The following is a 20713-nucleotide window of genomic DNA, read 5'->3' as shown; positions in this document are numbered from 1 at the left end:
TTAACTTAAAGCTTAATTTTATCATAGTTTAAAAGTTTAGTGCAACATTTTTTAAGTTAAACCATGATTTAATCAGGTTTAAAGATTAATCCTTGTTGCTTGCCAACCCAGCTTAAGAAATGTAAAAAGTAGCACTCTTGCTGAAGCTGAGCAGACATGAAATCTGAAAGATAAGCTACTGGAAGTTCACAAGGCTTGTATGAAAACCAGCACAGTGAAATCTGTGACAAAAACTGATATACCATACAAAATATTTCAATATTATTGATACCAACGATACTAAGGTTCTGTTCCATTCAGGTCAAACAGAGTCAGGGTGCTGCTGTTGGTTCAGTGGAAAGACTCTGCTATGCTAAAAGGAATGGGACCTTAATTAATATTATTGGTCACACCTTTGCTTACCCTGCTATTTTACATAATATGGCTGCTGTGAAAAAGGTCTTTTGTAACTGAACATGTTTTTAAACCTGAAGCGTTTATTAATGTCAGTAGCTTGAAAGGGATCTGGCAGTTAAAAGTTAATAATTATGCCTCAGTGTTAAAAGTCAATGTCGTATGCAGCCTACAATCATTTGTAGTCAGTGAGTACAGGAAGGTTTTTGTTAAATTGTTCCACTGATAGTTCTGGAGTTGCCACTTAATGTGAAAAGGAGCCACAGACTAAAAGGCGTACAATGACCCCCAACAGTGTTTCATGTTGCACAAGTACATTTGGCCAAAATTAAGTTCTATTAGGGACTCTTGACTAAAACAAATATGAGATGGAATAACTGGAGCTGCTTAAACAAATGCATTATTTCAGAGATGCAATGAATACCCTGTCAGTTCAAACCAAAGTCAGACATAAAGATCGATCAAGTTTAAATGACCTGACAAGCCAAGGTACAGTGTAGAGGAGGTGATTCTTAGACCTCTACTTGTGTTTTCTGATTGTCAGTCCATTTCAGCATTGCGAACATGATATCTCAAAAATGCAATGAGGTAATTTCTTCAAATGTCCACTTGGACTTGAGGTTGAACTGATCAGTGTACCCTGTACCTTGTCCAAAGTCAGGTTTCTGAATGCACACAAAGAAACGGTTTAACAGTTGGTTGTGTATTTATTGAGTTACAGCAGACTTAAAAGTAGAAAATGAAAAATGCAAGCGGTTTTCCATTCTAGCCAACCAAGTGTACAGTATCCCAGATACTTGTCTGAACATGAAACTAAAGCAGCAGCAGCAGCAGCAACAGACATTCAGCCAGCAAACAGCCATACACCTGCTGTTCAAACCAGTTCAACTCAACTGTTTTTGCTTGCACAAATACTGCAAGCACAATTTGACCAATAAATCACAGACATCCCATTAAAATTATTTTTTGAAAATGAGTTGTTCCAAAATGAAATTTGTTGAAGCACATGCAAGAAGCAGTTCATGACTGGCTGTTTGTGATATTCCAAATGTTTTTTTTTCAGGAAATCAGCATAGGTTTGATCGTTGCAGGTGTTCTGAATCGACTGTACAGAAGTCAACTAAAAACCCAATCCGGCGCTGAATAGAAGGACCTTCTTAAAGCCAGAAAGCCTAGTGCGAAGACAAAGATGTGTTCACAGATTACAGCTGAGCAAAATGGATATCCGACATGGCTCAAATAAAGGAGCTTCAGTTATTTTTTTGTCATGCGTGAAACACTTTCACCAAAAAAAAAGAAAAAAAGAACGTTCTTGGCAAGTTCAGTCGAGACTATTTCAAGTTTTTTTTCGAACGAAGAAGTGAAATGCTGAAGTCATCATCAGCAGTCAGCGCTGTACCCAGTTCTGAGGCAGACCGCAAATGTCAGATAAGAGAGCTGAAAAGGCAGCATGGTGCGATCACACAGACACTCCACTCTCTTCTCTATGTGATTAATCATGTCTATAGCAGGAAAAAAGGGACATTCTGTGCTGTATGAGCCTCTTACATGTCTCGGGTACTGATGCAAGAACCAGCTGATTAGAAAGAGACTGGATGTTGGGACGTACACTGCATTCAGTCTTTCTTGGTCTGCACATGTGGTTATTTGTTCTCTGGCCTCTCCGCACTCAGGCTGTAGCTGTGTTCCTCTTCCCTAGACCCCGCAAGCACTTTTTAGTGATTTCCACCTTCACCAGCGTAATTCTATGAGGGCGAGTCAAGATGATGCTGCAGGAGAAAAAGGGAAAAATTTACCGTTTCCTAACAGTTTGAGATGAAGTGGCCTAGCATGTATTTATCTATCACTACCACGGGGGATATATGCAAGTGCCATCAGAGACTACTCACAGTGAGTAGTGCGCAGGTATGATTTTCAAAAAAATAGGACTGATTTTCAGCATATAACAGGCTATTATACACTTTGATCTTAAAACAACAACATCAACAAAAAGAACATTCCAGGTTTTGGGGCACCAGTTAGACTTTTTTTTTTAAAAAACGTAACAAAACTTGCCCTCCCAGTAAAACTGTACAAACTTTTTTTTGTAATACAGAAGAAATATTTACAAGGGTGCTTCTTTAAAAAAACGAAGTGTAGTAGTAGTAAGAACAATGCATCAAGTCCAGCTTTGGCACTCCTCTTAATGTCAGTATCTGCACCACACATCAGTGCTTTCATTGTGGAACTCCAAACTCCCCTCCTGGCCCTTTGTGATGACATCACAGGCAGACAGTTACATCACTGGTTCCACGTTTGGTCGTCTTGAGTTGTCACCTGATGGTCGGTGACTCAGCAGTCAATGATTTACTTGACCTGGAACAGAATCAGACAGAAACGGACAGAAATTGACACAATGGACAATTCATCTTTACAGATTTAGTTAAGATCAGAGTTCTCACTTCAAATAAAATGTATTTTGACAATCACCGACTTAAAAGTGGTGCTCTGACAATCAAGTTTATATTTTCAATATTATCTTGAAGACGGCTTGGCACAGACTGTCATATTAAGTTCAAGGGTTGTATGATGACTCTGGAAAAAAATACTTTTTATATTTTTTTCTGCTAAAAGTTGTGCAGCAACATAGGAACACCAAAAATTAGCAGGTGGATTGCAAATTCCACCCAGCAGTGATACTCACTGAGCCAAAAGTGTTGCTGTGATAATAAAGTTTGCATTTTTAAAGTGATCTTGTCAAAATCCTTTCTTTATTTTAATCTCTCAAGTCATCTTTGTCTGGTCCTCTGCTGTAAAACTGTTAAATGTTACATTTTTTTGCGATCTCTTTCGACCCGTTAAAACCTGGTTGCAGGTGTTGTGAACATGGTTTCCAGTCACAATTTAAAGTGTCTGATTGTAATGGTCACTCCGAAATTTGTAAAACATCATATGGTTTTATGCACATAAAGTGGAAACAACTACTACTACAGTGCAAATTAATATAAATAACCACAAATTTAACACCACTTACACAGTGTTGCTGTAACAGGAAGGCAGAATGGGTGCGTGCGTGTGTGTGTGTGTGTGTGTGTGTGTGCGTGTGTGTGTGTGTGTGCGTGTGTGTATGTGTGTGCACGTGTGCGTGTGTGTACGTGTATACATCGTCTGTGCTAATGATGGTGTGGTCCAAATATCATCCTGCCATCCCAGTATGCCATCTTTTTGAAGGACCAATCAGAGGTAATTACACCCTAATAACTTCCTGGGTAGCTGGAGGCTGCAGCTGTGGCATCTTAAAGGAGCAGTTCACCAATTATTTGTCTATTTATTCAAGTCACACAGTGACACTTTGAAATTCCAGCTCTCTCCATCCATCCATTCTCTACCGCCAAATTATTCCCTTTCAGGATAGTGGAGGGCTGGAGCATATTCCAGCATGCATTGAGTGAGAGGCAGGGAGGCACCACAGCCTGTACAGCACAGCTACTTGTCTTCACCTATGATGAACCCTTTTACAATCTACATTACAGACATTAAACCTGCCAAATAAATATTTTCAGATAACAATGGGTCAACTGATTGTGTAGAATGTGGAAGTTGTCCATAGAGATGAAACCACAGAGATTTCTCGCTCTACTTTGTGGCATTTTAGCATCTTGCAGCTTTGTTTTTTTTTTTATTTTGGTTTTATGATCCACAGCTGAACTGTTTTGATTCACTTCCATCAACACTGTTTTCGGCCACAGAGGGCAGGTGTATTCAGCCAAAAAGATCTGAACCAACAGAACCACACAGCTGACAAGACGACTAGCAAGCTAGAGATCCAGATATGTTTCTCCAGACTAGGCTTGCAACAGTACGAGATTCTCACACTAAGATAATTTCAGAAAATATCACAGTTTATGGTATACACAATTATTATTATCAGTTATAATGCTGGTATTAGCTGGTATGATGATGCAACCCTAATATTCATGAGTATGTTTTCATCACTGTGTCCTCCGTTACCTTAGAATGAGGTGTTTATATGCACAGAGGGTGCAGGTCTTTTTCTACTGACACCACCATGTTTCTACAGCAGCCCACTAGCCAAGCTCAAACTTTAGATACAGCCTTTCACATTTTTAGCAAGTTTTGTGGTCGCTGTAGGTTCTCTTACACACTTAGAATGGGAGGATGACATGAGGTGCTTTAAGACTGCGAGTTCACTGCTAGATGCCACTAAATCCAACACACTGGTCTTTTTAAAGGTCATAACATGTCAAACGTGATTTTTAGCTCGTATGATGATTCATCTCTGTGTTCTGTAAAAAGAGGAAATGTCTCTAATATTTTGTACCTTCAGTGTGATACTGATATCTGATGCTTTTCTCAGTTTATCTTGTGAGGCAGCTGGATTCGCAAGATCACAAGATCATGCGAAAATCCATCTCGCCAGGCTCCAAGCCATCCATTTGTTTCCGCAATCACATGGTGCGAGCCAATCACATCCTCGAGTGTGGTTTTAGGTACACCAACAGCGAGAAGTGTCAGTGGAAACGACTTATCTTGAACAAACAACGGCGGTTCCTCAAGAGGTTAGCTTACATACTGTGATAGTGTCAGTTATATCAGGACTGGAGAGTATTTCTTCATTGAAAGAGGAGCAAAGAACGGCGCTGAAGGCTTTTATTGAGATGTTTTTGCTCTTCCTATGGTCAGCTTCAGCGTCACTCCAGTGATTGGTTGAAGTTAGCTTGTGTTAGACATGATAGATGGTTCATCCATGGTTTTCCTGCAAGGGGTTTTCTTAAAGGCACCCACCGTTTTCCAAACAGTTTCTATGGACGGCTTCCCAGATGTTTCCGTGTAACAAACCATCTGGCGTGTCAAGTTATTTCTAAGTTTCTGAGCACTTCACATACTTAACTTCACCATACTTATTCTTTAGGAAGAGACTCCAGCAGTTGAACCTACCATCAGCCAGTGACCCTCCCGGGCTGCTCCATGGTCAGAACGTCAGTGTCTGTTGCCAGCCTCTGTCTTTCCACTGTTTCTTCACTCTCCTCCCCAACTGCCACAGTCACCTTTACCCACCTGGCAAAACAGGAAACAGACACAACATTTAAATACTGACTCTCTTCTAGGAACCAGAAATAAAAATCAAATGAAGAATTTCACCTGTACTTTGTACAATTAATGGTACTGTGATAAATATCATTAATTATATATATATATATATGAGTATCTAGTTGATACAAGAAATAACAAGTGTAAGAAATGGAGTAATCCAGCATCCACAACTTGCAATGCCCATACGGTGCTGTATTTTTAGACTGTTTTCACTTAAAATAACTCCTCAGATATTCCTTTAAAAAAATCTAATACTGGCACCAAGCTGATCTTTTTCTGTCTTTATAACAAGAGTCTCACACCAGAAAATAAATATAGGACAAAAGATGTGTTTCCTCTCTCTGCACCCACCTCCCTTTGTCAGCAGCGTTAGAGGCAGTCTGGTCCGGTCTGGTCCGGCTCAGGTCCGTCACACTGTGGGCTAATCTGTCAGTCAACCACTGGACTTTGTCTTGGTCGGACAGCTTGGAGTGTTCTGTTGCAGCTGCTTTGCTCTCACCGGCCTCGTCCACTGCACCGGCGGCTGTCGAATTAAATGTGCACAACAAAAGGGAGTCAAACGAGGACAGAAAAATACTTTAGACAATTTTAAACAAAATAGCCTCCTCCAACACTCACCTTTCACAGGCTTGACTTCCAAGGAAACGCTCTGGTGTTTGTCAGAACTCTGGCCGTTCTGTTCCTGGCCTGCTTTCTGCTGCTCTACAGTGTTTTGGTTTTGGAAACCTTCCATCCAGTCCAGAGTTTCACCGTTCTTCAGTGCAGAGCGGTGGTCCTTGAACCAGCGGACAATGTCAGTACGTCCCAGGCTTGTTTGGACCTCCAGCTGGCTGTACTCCTCAGGAGACGGCCACTGAGTCCTGCAGAACATCTGTCAAGACAGATTATGTGATCAAACACAGAACATTTTATACCATAATAAATATATTTAATTCACTGTTAAACAGCAAAAAGAAAATACTCATTGTTTCTGTGTATAAACAAACCCAAAGCTCTAAATTCAAAGATCAGCAGAAGGGAAAAGTAAAAAATAGTTTGTTTGTATAGTTTCTTAATTACTTGGACTTGTCTTTTTTTTGTTTTTTTTAGCAGCATGGCTCTCAGGATAGCAATTTTGGTTGCTTCATTATTTTGGTCTGGACTGAAATATCTTAATTATTGGTTGGATTGCCATAACTTCTGTTAAAAATATCCATCTTTCCCTGTGGGTGAATTGTAATGACTTTATTGATCTTAAGGTCAGAATTTTCATTTGTCCAATAATGTGGTTTATGACCAAATATGGGCAGAGCTGATGGCATTCCCATCAGCCTCAGCTGTACTTTATGATTAGTACTAATCAGAAAGTATTATCATGCTAACACAGTAAGTGATGGAATGTAACGAAGTACATTTCTTCAGACGTGTACAGTGCGTAAGTACAAATTCTTAAATATTTATATTTTATTGTACTTTATACTTGTACTCCGCTACAGTTCAGAGGGAAATATTATACTGCATACTTCTCTATGTTTATTTGATGGCTTTTGGTACTAGTGATTTTATTGATTAAGATTTTTCATTTAAAATATACAGTGAACTTACAAAATATGAAGCATTGTTGAAGATTAAATTACCCAGCAGTGATGTGGTTCAAGTTAGCTATTTCTCAACTTATTACAACAGCCAAATTCAACTTATACAGTAATAATATCCAATTATAGAACAAATAACAGTATGCCGCTCACAGGGGTCATTTTTCTTTTCCTTCTGGTACTTTAAGTGCCTTTTGCTTAGTATACTTACATTCACTCAAATGACTTCAATGGAAGACTAGTACTTAATATAGTATTTTAGTATTGTAGTATTGTTACTTTTACTTAAGAATCTGCCTTCTGGACCTTCTGAAGTATTAAACAATTAGTACATGAAATGCATACTGTTTCTAGGAAAATATTACAGTATGCAAGCACTGGAGGCTACACCTGAAAAAATATCCCACAAAGCAATGCAGTAATGATAACAAGAACAACAACAGCAACATAACGGACAGGGTGGACAGCAACCGATTCAGCTCTGGATTAACTTCAATAATGCTTCAGTTTAAATGTAAGTAAGGTTTCGCTTTGCTTGGCAAAACATATTTTTTAATTAGTTTGCCCTTGGCATGGGTTACCACAGTTATGCGTCCCCACTTGTCACATGTCAGATAGATTTTCACCAGCTATGGTGGTTGTTGTTACTTCATGATGTCATCAAACTACATGTTTTGCTATCGTTTGTAATGTGAGACAGTCCGTTAGTGGCAGAACTTACATATTGTACGTTTAAGGATCAGCCATCAGTACCTGAAATATATGGGTCACCATTAACTGACAGCCCGTTTCTGTACAAAGTATCACAGAGCATGAAACAAGAGACGTCTCAGCTATATGTTCCATTTATAGGCTCTGTAATCCTATGGGATGCTGCTGTTTTCTAGACATTACAGTTCTCCAGCTCCTTCCCTTCAGTTTGTCAGATCTGACCTTGTCATCTCCTGCCGTCTCATCTCACTTCTAATATTAAAGTATCAGTAAATCTCATCATATTATGTCAATCACACAGCTTTTCCTCAAGTACTTTCTCAAGATGAATCAATTTACACAACTTTGTCACTTCAGATTGTATTCAAAAAGTGCAATCTCATCAACTAATCTCTCTGAAGTCACAACTCATTAACATCTCGATACCTTCCGCAATTAAAAGAGTATTCATCTAAGTTCTAACTTGCATCATATTTGACTACGTTGTCGTCTAATCAGCGTTTGTGTAGATGTGGTTTCAATAGCTCACCTCTCTGAGCAGGCTGAGGGAGCGGCTGCTGATGGGGGCGGGGCTGGTGGAGGCTGACAGGACGGGAGGGTGGGGAGAAGAGGAGGAGGATGAGGTGAGGATGGGAGGCGACGCCGATGAAGAGAGAGTCGGCGGATGAGGGGAGGAGGCTGCGAGCACAGGCGGGGAAGACGAAGAGGAAGAAGAGGAGAGGACAGGTGGGTGAGGGGAGGAGCGGAGAGATTTTGTGTCCTGCTCCCGGTGCGAGGCCCCGTTCAGGAGCGCTCCCGGCCGCTCCGCTCTGTCCTCGGCGCTCTTTGAAGACATGGTGAGTAGAGCCTTCTCCATGTTGTCCCTCAGCCCCCGGCGCTCTGAGAACCAGCAGTCCACTTCTGTCTTGGACAGCTTGGTCTCCTGGGCCAGCTGGTCTGCAGCAGGACAGAGTTCAGTGGATCAGATGAGCCATTTTACCTTGAAGTGGACTTTTTTTTGGAATCCTGGGAATTTAGTCTCTCTCCAGGGGACTTAAAAATGGGCTCATTAAAAACATTTCTGCTATTCCTGTCATGCCAGGCGCCCACCAGAGACGGGCCGGCAGCTCCTTTGGGGTGAGAGAAAATTAAGTCACATGCTGTGAACTGGTATAAATAGAAGAAAACACTACTGGACTTTCTTTAAGTAATTTTAACATCCACTGCTAATTTGACCTGCTAATTCACACCAAATGCATCCTACTTCAGACAAAGTTTTTAATAAGTGGTTTAAAAGTTCTAATATTTTTTTTCTCTCAGGAACTTCAGAACATAAACGGATCCTAAAAATAGATTAGACTGGAAGGTTGGATTTTGTGCTTCATTAGCTGCCAACCTGCAGGTGGGCTGTCTGGTGTTTCTGTAGGCAAATATAATGTGCTCACATCAAGTATCTGAATTCAGGACTGGAGCTGGGACACCAGGAAATAAATCCGTGACATAAAATTTGCTTCAATGTTATCAATTCTGTTACTGAAAAGGATAATGTTTTAAGGCATTTCCCTCTACTATAGTTTCAAATGTTGAACTGATCCTGACTAACAGAAAAACTGCGCCATGATGTTGCTCAGATGGTTCAAATTAATTCATATAACATTCATTTTTAAAAATTATATATGTATATATGTACTGTATATGTATGTATATTACAAATGGTTTAATAGAGCAACATGTAAAATTTGGCCACCTGTCTAAGGTAACACACAGGGGGCAGTAACTGCCAACTGCTGCACACAATACTCTGCTGTAACTATCCTTGGTTGTAGCTAACCAGCTAGCTGCCATTAGCTCAGCTAGCTCTGTAGCTAGAGGCCCTATCATCGCTGTGTTTCATTAGTGGGTCCACTTCCCCTCATTTGCATGGGGAGGGAGGGGGGTTAGCAGAGGATTTTAATGAAACACACTCCCTCTATCACGGATTGACCATCAGTTGTCGCTTACCGTTATATTTCTTTTTATAAATCACCAGGAAATGCAGACTCATTTCAATGAGGCATATAGAAAGTATCAGTTGATGATAAGCTGCATCTGTTTCTGATTAGGAAATGTCAGTTTGTGATCTGTATCATGATTATCAGAACTATTAATACTGCAGGTTTATATCTTACAAAACAGCATTTTTTTCATGCATGAAATGTTGATTAATAGGCATCATCCCTGGTAAATAAATAAAAACATATATATTTTCTGCACTACATGCATGATAGCAATGCATTGTGGGTGATATCCACCTTAAACAGACCATTGTCAGGACCAGGTCAGGACCAATCACAGCCTCTGACACCAATGGGGTCTAGATTGGTGGGGGCTGTGTTGGGCTTATTACTGACAGTAAAAATATTTCCTTTCTTGACATTTTGTGAGTGAGACAGGCCAGGGGGAGCTGATTAGCATGCTAACTTCAATAAAAACCATAACACTTAAATGTCTTGAACATAATGTCATAACCTTGACTTCTTCACAATCTGTTGATAATGTGAGTTCACTTTTTGAACTTTTTAAATTGAAGTTCTGGCCATATATTACACATTGCACTTTTAATGTTGTCTTTTATTTACTGATTCATCAAACATGTCCCAGTGTCATTTTCTTTAGCAATAAATACTTTGCTTTGAATAACAATTACTTGTTTTTGATTCTACAAAAAAAAAAAAAAAATTAGTTCACCTTATTAATTACCATGTTTTTTTTAATAATTCTTAAAATTGCACCTCTTCCTTGTCCCTCATTGGAAAACCCAGAATCTACAGGTATGAAAAAGTTTTCTTTTCAAAAGTTTGACTGATTGACACAAGACGTCTCCTTCTTCTTTAGTGTCAAGTTCATGCTCAGTGTAAGAATAAGAGAGGGGGACTTCAATACTTTCCCCCTCTTCCACCTTTCTTGCAGCTCTTATGTTATTTGTACACTAAGAACCAAAATAAGGACGTGACTAAAATGATGTGATTAAGTTGACTCTCTCATGAGAGGGTTGGTAGGAGGCTTTACCTAGATCTGCCTCTGTTGGAGAGCTGCTTCTCTGGAAACTCTCCTCCAGCGCCTTCAGCTGCTCTGATGTTTTCCCCTTCACCCTCTCCAGCAGGGGGAACTGGCTGGGCACCGCCTTCTTTACAGAACCGTCTTTGGGTGCTGGTGTCACCTCTGCTTTCACCAACACTGGAGGTGGAGGAACGCCTTCAACAGAGACAGAGAGAGAGGTAACTGATTTTTCTAAAGGACATTATTAACAGATTACTGACTATGATTAAGCACAATTTGCTTTTCCTTCTTTCAAGAATTAAAACCCACCTGTGAGAACAAAAATTAGCTTGTTTAAACCCCACAAGAAAGATGTATGATCGATCATAGTCAGGGTGTTTTATCATTTTATCAGTGTGGCACTGATCACACCTCATACCTTTGAGATTAAGGAGCCTCTGTTCACTGAACCACTTCTTTATCTCTCCTCTGGACAGTCCGGTGGTCTCTATCAGCCTGTAGATCTATCACATGACAAGACACAACATAAAATCAAACAATAATGTGGCTGTTTATCAGTGACAGCAGCGGCACTAAATTAGAAAGTAAAAGCAGCTACAAGAATCTCAAAATGTCATTTCACTCACTTATTCTTACCTCATCTTCCTCAGGGAAAGGACACTGTGTGTAGCTGGACCTCAGCACTGATAACTGCTCGGCCGTTTTATTGGGGTCAACTGTGAAACTCAGCAGCTTGGGCGACACCAGCTTGGATGTGGCCATGGGTGCCGAGATGGTCTGAATGATGGAGGGTCGTTTACTCTCTGTGGCGATTACGGGGGAGGCCAGGGGTCGTTTGAGCGACTGTGCCACCTGTGGTCAACATGACAGAAAATTTGTCAAAGCTGACGTCTCTCAGCTTAAACAAAGAATGGCCAGAGTACATTGATGATGATGATCATTGGGAAAATTTTAACATATCGCCCAACTCTAGTACCTCATATTACCCCACTTCAAATTAACTACCATAAACTATCACTTCAGTGAGTTCATATTTCACTGAAAAAATTCTACATTTTACATCAACATTCAGGAGGAGATATGAGACGTGTTCAGACTCTATCAGTTTATACTAGGATGGTAGCAGGAGTCAAGCTAAAAACACTGTTGTCACATGTTCACCTCTCTGCTCTTTCCAATGCTGTGACCCACAGCAGCATATATATTTGTGTCCCTGTGTCTGTACAAGTTAAAATTTCTGCCCAGATGTGTCATACCTGGTTAGCCACTGTGAGTGCCAGCGGTGCACAAGAGACAGTGGAGCCATTAGCTACGGGAGTCAGCACCAGGCTGGTCTGTCCCAGGAGCTGACAGGGGAGGGACTGCAGGACAGATGCTCCAGGCTGCAGGGGTTTCGAGGCTGCTGTGGGGGCAGACAGGTTGTTGGATGATTGGGAGTTGAGCTGAGGAGCTACAACGAAGGTCTGAGGCACCGAGGAGATTGTCCCGTTGAACATTTTCTTCCTGGCTTCTTCCACCTGTCACAGAGGGAAAGAACTTTTTTATATTTGTACATTTCTGTATATATTACTACCAAGCTGAAGAGTTTGGGAAGAAATTACATGATTATTATCTGCAGCAATTAGAGTAGCAAAATTATCTTACGCCTCTTCTTCTTAACATCTTGACTATTTTCAATTATACCAGATAATCAAAAGGCTGAAATTGCATGCTTCAAAATGTAGAATGTGGTATAATTTTCTTAATTAACTTGATTTATCACACAAAATAAAAGTTTACACTGTAATCTAACAAATCTGTAAGACTGCTGGTTGGTTGTTTATTAATGTAAAGTGAGCGTTAAAAAGGTGAAAATTACGTGTAATTTAAAAACATGGATCAGTATTCAAACAAAGGCACACAATCTGATCAGTGGTTATAACAATAGACAATTAGTGTACTTGTGCTTTGAGCTATAATTTGCTTCAGAGTGATACTTAATATTGAGCTCAGGCTAATTATTCTCATTATTTGAAATCTGAATGCAAGTTAATTAAGAGCATTTCAGACTAAAGGTGCTGGAAATACAGTTTCTATCACATTATTACTTTTAGTCATCAGGGAACCAGCTGATGGCAAATATGACCTGGTAAAATACAGGTAAAAATCTGTAAACCACACTTGGGGAGACTGAAAGAGTGCTTAAAATGTTTTCATTGCTATAATTCCTACCTCCTCAGGAGACCAGCTAATGCCCTGTTTGAGCCTCTGTGTGGTGAACCAGACTTTGATTTGCTCCTCTGGATGTTTGGAGGCTGCGGTGAGCCAGGAGAGCTCAGCCTGTGTCGGGTACGGGAACTTGTTGAAAGAGGAAATGAGTGTCAGGTTGTCGTCCAGCGAGGGGTTGTATTTGGTTGTGTTGAGGGGCACTGCGATCTTCGGCACCTGTAATAATGCAGCAAGGTATGGCAAATCAATGACTTTTCAGTTCTTGTGGAAACAAAAAAAAAAACAAAAAAAAAAAACAGAAGATTTTTGCATTGTGGATATTAAAAACACCAGAAAACCAAATGGTAGCACTTTATTTTTAAGGGTCTGTAATTTCCTAATGATGCCCTCACAAATTCCTGGAAAGAAATGTGTAACTTGGTACAAATTATGGGGAAAATTTGAATATCCTTGGGGGGGAAAAGCTCTACTTAAACCCAAGTAAATATTAATTCATATTTAATTCATAACTGGTGACTTCATTCTTTATATGTTGAATTGAAATGCTTGTCTTGAGGACAAATTTTATGTTTTTGCATGTTTCACTGAGTTGCTGTGCACTGACTAACCAGTTCAGTGGTTCTCAAAACATCAAAAAAACAGGAATTTCACCATTATTTCAATGACTGAAAATGAGCCTCATGAGGATTCACAGGTTTCACTGTTGATCAGTTATGGAGTAACTGAAACTTGTCAGACGGGGATCCCTGAGACTACACCTTATCAAATACAGGTCCATGGTATCCATTAGGGGTCCTTGCCACTAAAAACACTGAGAACCATTGCTTAAGGTAACACAAGCAATTAACTGGAATTAACTTAAAAGTGCAAAGTGAACACTATCTCTTTCTTCCTTATAATTACCATTAAATTACAATGTTCTTTTCAGGAAACTTCCAAAGAAATTATTAGGAAGTTACAGACCCATAAAATAAAGCATTACCAGCATGATATTAGAAATGTTAAACTGGCACATTGCCAACTTTTTTTTTTTTTCGACTTTTGGCACTATTTAAAAAGAGCTAAACTTTTCATGCTGTGCCAGACTTAAAAAAGAATACTTTGATGTTTAGTTTAGTTTACTTTGCGTTTAGTTATTAGTTATTTTAGTTTAGCATAAATGGTCAAAACATTTTGTGAAATGTGTGCTAACTAAACAACACAATATAAAATGTTAATTTGTGAGTTATTGAGTAATTTTGTTACCTTTGAACAAATCCAGGTGGTGTATTTGTCCCTGCTTCCGGCCTTTTTTACAGCTAAGTGTAAAGTAACTGCCTGCTAGCTGTAGCATCATATTTAATGTGCAGGCATGAAAGTGGTATCCATTTTCTCATCTAACTCTGTGCAAAAAAGTGTATTTTCTAAAATGTGACACTATTTCATGAAGTGTGCAGGAAAACGAGTGTCCTCCCTCCACAGTGAGTCCTACCTGGGTATAGTTTAGAGGCCGCTGAAGGGAAGGCATGATGTGAGAAAGGCTATCTGCTTTGAGTAGCGTCGACTCCGGGATGATGACCGTCCCATTCACATTGAGCGCTGTGATTGGTTTCTTCAGATCTGGGATGAGTTTACCCAGCTGAGACTCTGTCCGTTTACTTTCTGATGACATTATTTTTGGTTTACCAATCTTGACTGTGGTGGGTTTGCTGAGTGGCAGAGTGCCGACTTCTTCCCCTTTGCCAGAAACGGCACTGGAGGTGTTATAGATGACTGCACTGTTACTGCACCCCTCTATCGTCTGTTCTAAGATTGTCTGATTGTTCATTTTGATGCGCTTGAACTTAAAGTTGCTCTCCCCTGGGTGACACCTCTCGTTATGTTCCGTCAGGGTGTCAAACTTCTTTGTGTTGAAGTTGCAGACGGCACAAAGGTACAGGGGGTTGAGGATGACGTTGGGGTGGTTGGAGTCGACATGCTCTTTGAAAGTGTTGAGGTTCTGTGTGGAGAAGGGGCAGTATTTACACTCATAGCCCCCCTGCTGCCTACGCTGAGGCTTGGAAAGGTCCGGAGGCTCGGCAGCTGGTTTGTCTGGAGCTGTGGGAGGGTCTAATTCCACAGAAGGCTCTGCCTCTGCTGACAGATCTGTTTCCATTGATCCCTCCTCAGCGTGGTTCTCCGTTATTGTCTGAAAGAGGGGGAAGGAAGTTTGCAGATTAGCAGGAAATGCATTCACAATGCTGTACATATAAGTATGTTAGTTGTGTTTGAATCATTTCAGAGATTTAGGAATGTAATCTTTCTGGGTCAAGTTCACATCCACTGAAATACACAGTATAATAACAGTATAATAAACACATCCATTATAAATAAGTCTGTAAATAAAGAAAGTAAAAACAAACTATTTTATGACTTTAAAATGGTTATGATCAATCCAACCTCTAACAATAGATGGAGCTCTTCATTTGTAACAAAAAAGATGAGCTGTAAAACAATTCAAATATTAAAACTTCCCACACAAGGAAGTATAAAAGAGGGTTCAACAATAATGACTGACTGGGACAAATAAAAGGTCAAGTGTGTAAGATTCAAATGTGTTTATTGGCAGACGATGGCAGAAATGGAATATAATCTCATAAGTATATTTTCATTACTGTATAATCACCTTTAAATAAGAATCAGGTTTTTGTTACATTAAAATTACACATTAATATCTACTGAAGGAGTTTTGTGGTCACAATGTGTCTTATCTGCTACTACATCCTACACGCCGATCCTTTTAATTATCCTCAAAACAAGACAAGGCAGAATAAATTGTGTTGTTTTTAAAAGGCAAGTCAAGTTTCCAAAAACAACGCTGGTGCACCATAACAAGAGCGACACAATCTCACTTGGATGGCAACTAAGAAATCTGCTGACAATCCCTCCTCTGGAGCCTGCTGGTACTTGTGTCAAACATGAACACTGAGTCAAGTCACGAAACTGATCACCACAGTGCATTACATTTCAAAAAGCACTAGTTACCAGGTGGAGTGTAAGAAAATATTGAAGCACTTGAGTATCACAATATTATTTCTTTGTAATACTGAATGATTTCTCAAAAAAGCTATCGTGATATTGTGATACATATAAAGATTGCAGTGGTTCAGTTTGTGTTGTGTTTAAGCCCTGACCACTACATAGAAGAGTTGTTATCTATCTTCACGTTTCTAACTGCATAACAAATCTTTAACACTTTTTAACACATTCTATGCACACGGGCATATGGTCATGTTTTGTTGTCTTTACTAATGACAGTTTGACAGTTCACAATTTGATTTTGAACATTTTTTTGCACTCATGTTGAGTCTTTGTAAAGACCATTATATCAATCATGGGATTGATATAATAGCTGGTGAGCTACGCCACATCATCTATGAATTGTTGTTTTTCCTCAAGTCAGTGGGCCGATTAGAAAAAAAAAAACACTGGGAGAATCAGTGATTCACGTTTTCAATTTGATTATTGAAACTAAAAGCTTACTGCACCCAATTTGCAATTTAATATTGAAATTGTGACAACACTAGCCTGTATCGTGATACATATTGTATTGCCAGATTGTTGCCAGTACACAGCTCTTCTTACTAGTTCCACTAGTTACTCTGTTGTTACTTGATAACCACTAATAAATAAAAAACAATCCATATGGGCAAAGTAAAAATTGACTTTGGGCAAGTAGACTTCTGACCCTGCCTTCAACGTTAATGCTGAACCCTGTAAAACCTGATTTATTTTGTTCAGCTTATTAAAGAAGAGCCAGGTGCTGCTGCCAGACGTATTGAAAGTGTACCTCCATGTCATGTGATTCCTCTGCCTCATCATCCAGCTCCACCATGGTCTGGTCTGGCCGGATCATACAGGGGGTCGAGGCCTTTCGCCGACTGGACATGATGATGGTAGATCCTGGGTCTTTCTGGGTGGACAGCTGTCCTCGCGTGGTGCCTGTGGTTGGCCAGTTGTGAACTAATGTCACAGATTGGTGGCTGGATAGACAGTCCTAATAGCCAGGAGGACTGGCTTGTGCTGGGACCCTGACGCAGTCCGGGGCTCTGTCTTATATTCAGAAAGGCAGGACAGTCTCTGGGACAGAAGTGAGCAGCTGAGGGGTCTGGAGAGCAGTCTTCCCCTGGGGTGAGATTAGTGGCTGGAGAGAGAAGAGGGCAGTGGAAGGTGAAGGTCTGGTAGAGATGGAGCTGCTGTAGTGTAGTGAAGGCTGGGCTCGCTGACAATGTCAGCTCCACTGCTGGCTGACCTCCTGGAACTGCATGACAGGATGCTACCTGGATGGAAAAAGACGACGAGAGCCAGAGGAGGAAAACTGATTATTATAAATGTTAGACACTGAACATTACATTCTTATTCTAGCCAACACTTGTTTAAAAACTCTTAAAACCCTCCCACACCCCTACTTCTTCTATTTATGACTTAAGTGCATTTAAGCCTGGACTGTCACAGTCACTCAACACAACCCATGGATATGAAGATAGAGCAAATACAAAAAAATCAATATAAAAGCTCCACTTTATGTGGAGAAATTGGTTATAAGAACAACTGAGACATTGGATTATACGCAAAGGGAGAATAAACAAAAAGGAGACACAGAGAAAGACCTCAAATAACCTTTTCAAGGGCACCACAAGTTGGTTTAAGCGTGTCAAGAAATGCAACATGCTGGGTTATTTATGCTCAGCAGTGTCCCATGTGGATCTGCATCGAGCCGCCATCCAAAAGAGGTAACAGCAAGCTAAAGGGCTGAAAAGGCTCAAACTGAAAAAGGTCAAGGGGAGCTAACAAACAAACAAACAGCGCAGCAGAGCAGACGGTCAACAGGTGGTCGACTGCCAGAAAAGTGCAACGCTGAAATGAAAAGAAAATTTTCTGTGGCCGACGCCCTTCAGATGAATGAGAAACTAAATTCAGTGAGGGGTTTACCTAAATCTGGAGGCGAAAAAGAAGAGTAAAAAGCAACATTATCCACAATCCCTATTGTTTTTTTTATCTCAGCATATATGACAATTTGAAATTAAGCAAACAATAAGCCTTATTCATCAATAGAAAATTAACAATAACTGTATAAGTCATTTATTAAGTGAAAATGCACTGGTTAATGCTTGTCAAATGTTTCTTAGTGTTGTTTGATGTTGATTGAGCATCTTTGGTTGTTGGACTGTTGGTCAGAAAATAAGTTAGGCTATATGAATATATAGAGCTACAACTACTGACTATTTTCATTATTGATTTGATCTATAAAATGTCAAGAAAAATGTGAAAAATGTTCCCCCAGCCCAAAGTGACGTCTTTAAATTGATTTGAAAAATTGCTTCTTTTGTCCAACCAACAGTCCAGAACCCAAAAAAGAAGGACTCTTCGTTTACTGTTATAAATAACAAAGCAACAAACCTTTACATTTAAGAAGCTGGTATCAGCAAATGTTTGACCTTTTAGGTAAAAATGACGATTATATGTCGACTATAATAATGCCACTCTATCAACATATCTAAATAATTATTGATTAATTGATGATGATGATGAACATAAGTCATTTGCCCTTGTATTTTTTGGGCGGTCAGATTTCTGCTACATTTGTATTTTTTCACAACTGCCAACACTGGAAAATATTCTGGTGTGCCACTGAGACTATGTATATTAATACCCCTGACTCGTGTCGATGGAACAACAGCTATGCATATATTCTGGATAAATCAGGATAAATAATCACTGATCAGTAAACATGTTGCTGTAAAAAATATTGGCACATTCATACCAGCTCATCATACACAGATCTTTCTAATAAACACAAGCAGTTGCACAAACTATATGACTATCTGAACTTTGCACACTTCTGTCTCACACCTGACATAAGAGTTAGTCAGCTTTACTCGAGACAAAAGTTTTTGCACCTTTGCCTTGACTGAAAAAGAAACAACACTTAGCTTAACAAGCAGCCTTTTCTGTTTGACAAGTTTCACTGAAGGATTCCTCTACTGTCTATTTATGTGGAGTATGACAGTGGTTTGATAACACAGCTGGTATGCAAATATATGCAGTTGACAGGTCCACGGCTGTCAGCAAGACCTGAGAAACATTGACTAATCATAAATCACATCGTGCTGTGTGGAGTGTGAATAGATTGAGAAACCAGAGACAAAAGCAGCTTCGGTTACATATCTTAAAAAGAGGAGAGCAGCTTTATTTGGGTTCTGTGAAATGACACCTCCATCAAGAAGAGGCAGTTAGGAAAAAGCTGAGCGAGCGTGAGCAGAGGAAACTTTCCTAGGGTAATATTCTAATGAGAGGAGGGAGAGGGAAGCTTATCGGAGTGAAAAAGTCTATTGATATTCTGGAGGCCTCATGCAGAAGCTTCATACTCATATTCACATGAGTACAAATCAAATCAGTCGATGCAGCAGCGGTGCTCTTCTATCAGGACATAATGAGGTTCCATAAAACCAAGTCGGTACAGAGGACGAGAGGAAGAGCCTAAATTAAAATCTCCTGTATACAACGCTACTCAAATATGTCATGAATATGAGTAAATATTGACAGAAAAGAGAGGTTTAACCTCAACAAACAAAAATCCTGTCTAACAGTATCATATTTTACACTGCAGAAGGGTGGGGCGACAATAAATGTGTGAAAAGTGAGACTGTAGGGTCTCCTGTCAGCTCAGCAGGTCAGGGCTGTACTTGTCACACGCTTAATTTGATCGTCTACCATTAATCACATGGCGGCAGTGCTGCACCCTTCAAGGCTTGAATGCTGTCATTCGCTAGCCGACTCATTGTCCCGAGATATCTCAACTCCTCAAACAACCCACTGAGGCATCATTAGGATGCAGGCTCATTACCATGGTGTCGCTATAGCAACCGCGGACGTAGAGCTGTAGTCAAGTAGCTGCTACATCCGTGTCACTGACGGAGTCTGTATATACAGGGATGACCCTACTGCATGTGGGAATGTGTTTGGTGTTATTAGACAGGCAGAAATCCTCAGCAAAACAGAAATCTTGCAGAAATAACTGACAGGGCTGTGTGTGTGTGTGTGTGTGTTGAAAGCCTGGAAAACCCCACTCCTGCAGGATGCAGACTGGTGCGGTGCATTTGTGAGCTTTCTTCAGCACCACTCACTGGAAGTTGATGAGGAAGAACAATCGCAAGAAGAAAAGACTTCCCAGAATAATTAGTCAGGAAGAGAACATAAAAAAAAATATTTCACAGGTGACAGAAAACAATTACAGAGTACCTGATTATCTCACTAACTGTGTTGTGGGTGCTGTATAGATGAATACCTTCTAAGGGGGGGGGGGTGTCACAGTACAACTCACAGGTCATAAATGGGGCACCAACAGATACAAACCAGCCAACTGGATGACTTACAATGCAAAACGTAAAAAATTGCAGAGCAGTCATTAAGTAATCACCAACTATTCTGATAATCGATTACTTGATTTGAGTCCATTTTTTTTGTGTTAGTATGTAATGTTAGTATTTTCTGGCTTCTTTAGTCCTCCATGACAGAAAAACTGAAAATCCTTTTGATTTTGGACAAAACAAGACATTTGTCAGCCTTCTCTTATCTTAACATTTAAAATTTAGTGGTTTAAATCCTTCGGTATTTGAGGTTGTGTGTCCCCTCAGAGTTGCCATAGAGTTGTTCTGACACGTGGGAGAGAAAATAAAAAGAAGCTGTTGCTGTTG

At 40.0% G+C, this 20713-nt stretch overlaps 1 protein-coding gene across 1 annotated transcript; it reads right to left on the bottom strand.

Annotated features, from left to right (window-relative positions):
- Positions 1-1080: 1080 nt before the first annotated feature.
- zhx2a (zinc fingers and homeoboxes 2a) lies at positions 1081-17087 on the bottom strand. Its single transcript, XM_084726177.1, has 12 exons — positions 16807-17087; positions 14470-15165; positions 13002-13214; positions 12047-12307; positions 11427-11642; positions 11209-11293; positions 10800-10985; positions 8302-8708; positions 6106-6358; positions 5839-6010; positions 5332-5451; positions 1081-2748 (listed from the first exon to the last, which is right to left on the bottom strand). The coding sequence occupies exons 1-11, from the start codon at positions 16903-16905 to the stop codon at positions 5334-5336; spliced, it is 2706 nt and encodes a 901-aa protein (XP_084582303.1). The 5' UTR covers positions 16906-17087; the 3' UTR covers positions 1081-2748; positions 5332-5333.
- Between the last annotated feature and the right edge of the window lie 3626 nt (positions 17088-20713).

Source organism: Lutjanus erythropterus, chromosome 9 (assembly GCF_056507025.1).
Source record: "Lutjanus erythropterus isolate fLutEry1 chromosome 9, fLutEry1.hap2, whole genome shotgun sequence".
NCBI lineage: Eukaryota > Metazoa > Chordata > Actinopteri > Lutjaniformes > Lutjanidae > Lutjanus > Lutjanus erythropterus.
The sequence above is the reverse complement of the archived record's forward strand: the minus strand, read 5'-3'. Positions and strand labels throughout refer to the sequence as shown.

Bases quoted from the DNA above. Each gene is read 5' to 3' on its own strand.
- zhx2a (XM_084726177.1), bottom strand. From the start codon at position 16,905: ATGTCCAGTCGGCGAAAGGCCTCGACCCCCTGTATGATCCGGCCAGAC. The intron at 11,643-12,046 runs GTATGACACATC...TGTTGACCACAG, and splicing joins CACTCACAGTGGCTAACCAG to GTGGCACAGTCGCTCAAACG. The intron at 6,359-8,301 runs GTGAGCTATTGA...CTGTCTTGACAG, and splicing joins CCCTCAGCCTGCTCAGAGAG to ATGTTCTGCAGGACTCAGTG.